General features: G+C 40.1%; 1 protein-coding gene across 6 annotated transcripts in view; it reads left to right on the forward strand.

Annotated features, from left to right (window-relative positions):
* rerea (arginine-glutamic acid dipeptide (RE) repeats a) overlaps nt 1–2,374 on the forward strand; it is a 178,458-nt gene extending 176,084 nt beyond the window's left edge. For all 6 annotated transcript variants that reach the window (XM_084721320.1, XM_084721321.1, XM_084721323.1 and 3 more), the window contains one exon: nt 151–2,374. In XM_084721320.1, coding sequence (XP_084577446.1) covers nt 151–184 — 34 coding nt within the window. In that variant the 3' untranslated portion in view covers nt 185–2,374. The remainder of the gene's footprint in view (nt 1–150) is intronic.
* Nucleotides 2,375–6,158: the final 3,784 nt, after the last annotated feature.

A 6,158-nucleotide genomic window follows, 5' to 3' on the forward strand; every position in this document is an offset into this window, starting at 1 on the left:
GAGACTTTACAAGAGGTTTAGCATGATTTAATCCGGTTTAAAACTTAATTCTTGTTGGTGCACCTCATCATAAAAATCTTTCAAATGAACTGAGCGTGTTTGTGTCTTTGACTTTTCAAGCGTTAACACTAGATGTTGTTTGTGTTTCAGCCGGCTGAAGAAGGAGAGCGACAAGCAGCTGTAACCAGCCAAGGGGAAGCAGCGACCGACAGGTGCAGGACTGACACGGGAAGTTGTTACAGAGTTGTTACATTCAGTTTTGAAGAACGGAAAAGGCCAAGTGGATCGTCTGAGAACTCTTCTGATATTTGGTTTCTGTTCCTGTCAAGGACTTTTTTTTTTTAATTATTATTTTTTCAAGACATTGACTTTCTTTGGTATATAGCCAGTAGTGACAACGTCCTCAAGACTCCTGCATGACAAGCTTCCCTGACGTTTTTTTGTAGGTGCTAGAACAAGACACTGTGCTTATCAACAACAAAAAAAAAGACAAGACCGGTCAGGCCGTTTATGGAAAAATAACAAGTGCTATCTTAAATTCAACATTTATTTTAATACATTGTTGGAGGTTTTTCATAATTTTAAGAAAAGCTACAGCATGGCGTTTTTGAGTCTGTAAATAGTATATATAAACATATAATTATTATTATAATTATTATTATTACTAGGTGTGGACTCCAAACCAAGTCGTTTCAACCTCCAATATAATTGTTTTGAAGTATTATCCCTTGTTTCAGAGGGGAGCACCATGGCATTATAATGAGCAGTTTCAGAGAGAGTTGTGGTTCAGTTGTGACGTTTCCTCTGACATCACTGTGTTAGATTTAGTCCCACATACACACACTATGTACACACATGAACCTGTCGCACCCACGTCCATTTGTCACACACCTTCGACACGCAGCAGGTTGTCAGAATGTGTAAACTCACTGTGTTGAGTTAATGATTCGAAACACTTGAAGAGGTGACGGTGAGTCACTGAGGCTTCTGTGGAGTGCACACATGGATTTAAAAAGAAAAAAAAAACATTTGCACTGAGAGAGAGAGCTCCACTCAACTGGTTTTATCCTTGTTTTTTTTTTTGCTTAAAATCAGTATTTAAGTCTAAAAAAAAATGGAGTAATACTTCATTACTTATTTTTGTTTTTACAGAGTATGATTTTAGTAACGATTTTAAAAACACCAGAAACATATTTGGCTGAACTGAAGAAATTGAGTTCTTTCTAAGTGATCAGGACCTGAATTTTAACTTTGGAGCTTAACGGGACTTTAGGATTGTTTTTAAAAATGTGTGAATGCTTGTGAGTCAGTGCGTGTTGTGGTGTCCCCTCTTCTCCACCTGGTCTGGTCACCCACGTCTGTCGCAGGGCTCACGTCCGACTGAGTCAACCTCCAGCTAGGCTGTAATAATGTTCACTGTGACACTAGAGGGGGGGCCTGCCGACACGTGACCACCAGGAGGACAGAGGATTGATGATTTGTGTGTGTGATTGTGACTGTGTGTGTGTGTGTGTGTGTGTTTTCCTCGCAATGTTTTCGTATGCCTTGGTTCCTTAGGGATACACACGGCCTCCTGGGCCTCAGGAGAGGTGTGTGTGTGTGTGTGTGTGTGTGTGCGTGCCACTGACTGTTACAAGTCGTGTTGACCTGTCATACCAGTGCACATGAGCCCAAGTTTTTGCTTCTTGTTTCTTTTTTATGTTTTTTTGCTGTAGCCATGACATGAGTTCTGCCTTTGTTCCATGCACTAAGACTGTTTGACTGTCGTGGACGTTTAGAATTTTTTTTTTTTTTTCTTTAAACCAAATGAAGAAACTGTACTTGCATTTAAAAGTGACCATATCTACCCATGGAGCACTATAATTTACATTTAAACGCTTGCAGACATTAAACTCATGACCCTCTTTTTAAAAAAATCCAAAAAAGTCTTTGAATCCCTGACAACAACCAGTCACTCTGTCTCGCCATCCATCTTCCCACCAATTCCTGTCTCTCTCCTGACGACAAGCTCATCATCATCATCATCGTCATCATCATCATCATCATCTTTGCCTCGTTTCCTTGACGATTCCCTTGCCTTTTACTCCCTCTTTTTGTGTCTCCAAAACCTTTGATGTTAAGTGTTGTCAATGGTTTAGCTTCTTGTTTCAAAGCGGCAATAGCAGAATGTAAATTCTGACTGCTAAGATTTATATATATACTGGTATCTTGAAGCTTATTGTATATATGAGTAGTCGCCATGGGATGACACAATGTAAACAAAAAGTAGAAATAATAAGAAAAATTGTGAGTCCTGTGTTCTCTCCATTTGAGTATTTTGTAATTTTTTTGAAAAATTTGTGGAATTAAAATAAACGACTAAGTTACACCACAAGATATGACTCTTATCTCTTTTTTTGTGCTTCCTGATCCATCAATGAACCCAAGGGGTGTAACATTTCCAACAACTAAAGGTATGATAATACCACAATATGCTGCTTATTAAATGGCTTCAAGGAGTTTTTAACTGGTTATGAAACAGTCTCAATTTATTACTGATGTCTCTATATGACCTTCATATGAAAACGACGGTTGGATTCTCCTTGAAATCTGATGAAACAAACCTGTTTCCACACATGCAGGCAAAGTAACAGTGAGGAGAGTTTTATTTAACAAAGAACCAATACATTATGAAAGTTTTTTTTATTTTGTTATTTTGACATGAAAGGCTTTATCCCTTTAATTTGTTGGACAGCTGAAGATATGACAGGACGGGGGGAGAGCAGGGGCAGATCTGGGCTGCAGGCAGGAGTCAGACCCACAGCCTCTGGGGCAAACGCTATACCAACTTAGCTACCAGGCCACCAACACGAAATACTGATTTAAAAATGATTTTATTACTCCTCTAAAATAGAGCGGGTAAAATTAAAGTAGATGTTAAAATAAGCAACAACCTGTTATTTATAAATAACAGACCTTAAGAATTTTATAACTGACCGATCACAATCAAATATCTAACAAAGCTGTGTAATACAATAAAATAAAAGTAGTCAGCCATAACCAGGGTTTGTGCTGTTTTAAACAAGATACATTTAAGACTTTTTAAGACCATTATGAATGGAATTAAAGGCATATTTCACATCACTGGCAAAAAAATACAAGTATTTTGCATTAGTGGTCATTGGGTCAGTGTTTTTGTTTTGTAATTCTTACAGCATGATCAGTGCAACAGGCAATTTAAGGCCTAAGATACAGATTATTGGATTTTAGACTTCTTAAGGACCTGGAGAAACCCTGATGACCCAAGCTTGTGCAAAAATGACAACAAAAAAATCCCGACATGAATTCTGTAGCAGTCCTTTTATTAGACAAAATAAAAATAATTAACCATATGACATCATGGTAGATATTATCACCATCCAGTACGGTATTTAGGCATTTTCAGTGTGATTCTCAATATATTGTCAAATCCCTAATGAATCCTATTCTTTGTTTGTAAACAGAGTTGTTTGTAAGGAGAAGCAGAGCTTCAGTAAATCCCAGCAGACAATAATCCTTTTTAGGGTAAACAATTTTGATCACTCACAGTTCAATCACTGCACTGCAAAGGAAAAAAGAAAGCAAAAACCACTCTTAATTCCATCTGTTTTCTACATTTGTGAAATGTAATTCTCCAGCTGAGCAGAGGGACCGGTGCTGGATCTGTTTTGATAATACTCATGTCCTACATTTGCTCTTGAATAATAGAATTTTTTGCTCGACGGGAATAAAATGTGTTGCAGAACAGATCAAGCATCCCTGTTTCTCTCTTCCATTTTCTCAGCTTCACAAATACTGAGCTTTAAGAGCTCACCTCGGCAGCAGCAGGTAGTGAATCTTAGGGCTGAATATTGCTCTGCTATGGTATAATAACATCAAAGCCGGGGCTAAGCCAGAAGGAACACTTACTCAGGCTGAGATGCCTTGCTATCAGCGGGGCAGGCCTGTCATTTCATCCTGTGTGTGGGGAGTGATAGACCAGCAATCTGTGATGCTGTGCCGCAGCGATGGCTGTCATTTTGAGAGGGAGCTATTATTCTACTGCTGCTCTCTGAAATGATGCCCTGTCCTCGGGAAAATCGAGGTTCCTTGGATGCTCTATCCCGGGGCTGTCATGTGACGCCCGCCTTGTGAGGAGGTGCTGCTTGTTGTTGCAGGCTCACCTCACCTCCCTATAAGACACAACAAGACGTCAGAGCCGAGCAGAGCTGGCTGGTTGAATAATTCATCCCTCCTCCTCCTCCTCCTCCTCCACACCGGCGATGGAGCGACTGTGACTTGTGTCAACTCAAATCCTTCTCATAATACTGTGTGTACCCCTCAGGCAGCCACACAGGGATGCACAGTCTCAAAAAAAAAATCTGCTCTTTCTGTCTGAATAGCAATATGTCTTGTGCTGCTCTCGCAGTGTTATTGTGTCTGTTGCAGCAGGTCTCGGACATAGAGCCTCCTCATCTTCCTCCATCCTCCTGTCTCCTTCCTCTCGCTCTGATGGGCCTCCCTGCCTGCTGCAGAGGCTGATGCTCAGTGGCAGAGAAGAGCCTACATGCCATTAGTGCGTTCAGTCGGAAGGTAGCTGTGTTCCTGCAGCGGGTAGCGCTGCGGCTACATGGGGCCTGTTTATCTAAAAATGAGCAGTGTTGACACACAAAGCAAATCTGCTGTTGGTGTTATCCCTCTGTTGGTGTTCATTTTCATATTTTTATAATCACTCCTCCCTCATTTAGATCAATTGTGGCTTAGAGGCCTAGTTATCATGCTAAAATATGAATTCTCATCCAGATAATTTGGTTCCTTGAAAGGTTTGAATTGGCAGAATATGGCAGGAATGTAATATGATGTATATAAGTATATTTTAATCAGTGTATAATCATCAGAAAATAAGAATTGTTGTGTTTTGTTACTTGAGAATGATTCCTTTATATCTACAGAAGGAGGGCTTCTCTTCCATGGAGGTGGGCACGTTGCAAAAACTCACTCACCAAAAGTCACCAACCGCACATCGTGTTTCACGCTGCTGATGCCCTTCCTTCTTTTTTCTCCTCTGTTTCTTGTCTCTTCACCTGTCCCTGCCTGCCGTACCTTTGTTGTCCCCGGAGTCAGAGACCTGGTCAGAGCTGCTGTGAATCACCTTGGTTCTGTTTTCTCTGCCATCTGACCTCCATCTGTCTCAGAGGCTGTGTTCGGTCATGGTCCGGCCATTTTCACTGGGAATCTGTCGAGCCCAGTTCTATTCTCTGCTTTCCAAGCTCTGGTTCTGGTGCCCATTCTAGCACCATTCCCCGCTGATTCTCAGGCCTGAAAACCTCCTTCTCCTGGTGCTCCAAAGCTCCTGTGCTATCGATGTCAAACAACACTCCCTCAGTGCTCCAACCTCTCAGTCTGAGCAGACTCAAGTCAGCTAACAGGACTGTTAGTTACCTGCATGGCAGACTGAGCTAACTAATGGCAGCTAGAGCTGGTAGCTAGTTAGCGGCTTCTCTGGTGATATGATATTTGATTAGTGTATAAATTCAACAGGTGGCCAGTTCTTACATATGCCACTCTTAATACTGTACATTATACATATATTACAAGTAAATATGGTTAGACTATAAGTATTATTAAGTATTTAAAAGCTTTTATTCTAGTTGCTAAATTATTTTAAAAAGCCAACATATTACGACTACTGTAGGTCATCGTCACAGCTTTACCCATGATGCTGGTGGACGAATGGTAGGGGGTTACAATGGACATGAAATAGTCACTTTAATGTCAAATTAAATTTCAGGCTCATTTTTAACAATCAGAATGGTTTGGATTTGGATTTTTCTCAATGTACAGACCTTTATTTTGCTTTTATTTGATCATGTTTAAGTATAGGTACGTCTTGATTGTGAAAATTAAATTTTGATAATTACACCAACAGATCATAATGATTTCTCAATTCTTATTTCTCTGCACGTTTTCATAGAAAATCATAATTATCAGCATTCTGTCATTATGAATCTAACACAGTAAGTTCATGTACGGGTCTCACACGAGGCTTTTAAGCTATAGAAAACCATAATATGCACACTCGTCAAATCATCAACTGGATGACTTGGTTATCTACGTCTGAAGAACAGGGCTCTGGAAAGAAATCCAGTCATTTACAAAAC

The sequence above is a fragment of the Lutjanus erythropterus genome, chromosome 6 (assembly GCF_056507025.1).
Source record: "Lutjanus erythropterus isolate fLutEry1 chromosome 6, fLutEry1.hap2, whole genome shotgun sequence".
Taxonomy (NCBI): domain Eukaryota; kingdom Metazoa; phylum Chordata; class Actinopteri; order Lutjaniformes; family Lutjanidae; genus Lutjanus; species Lutjanus erythropterus.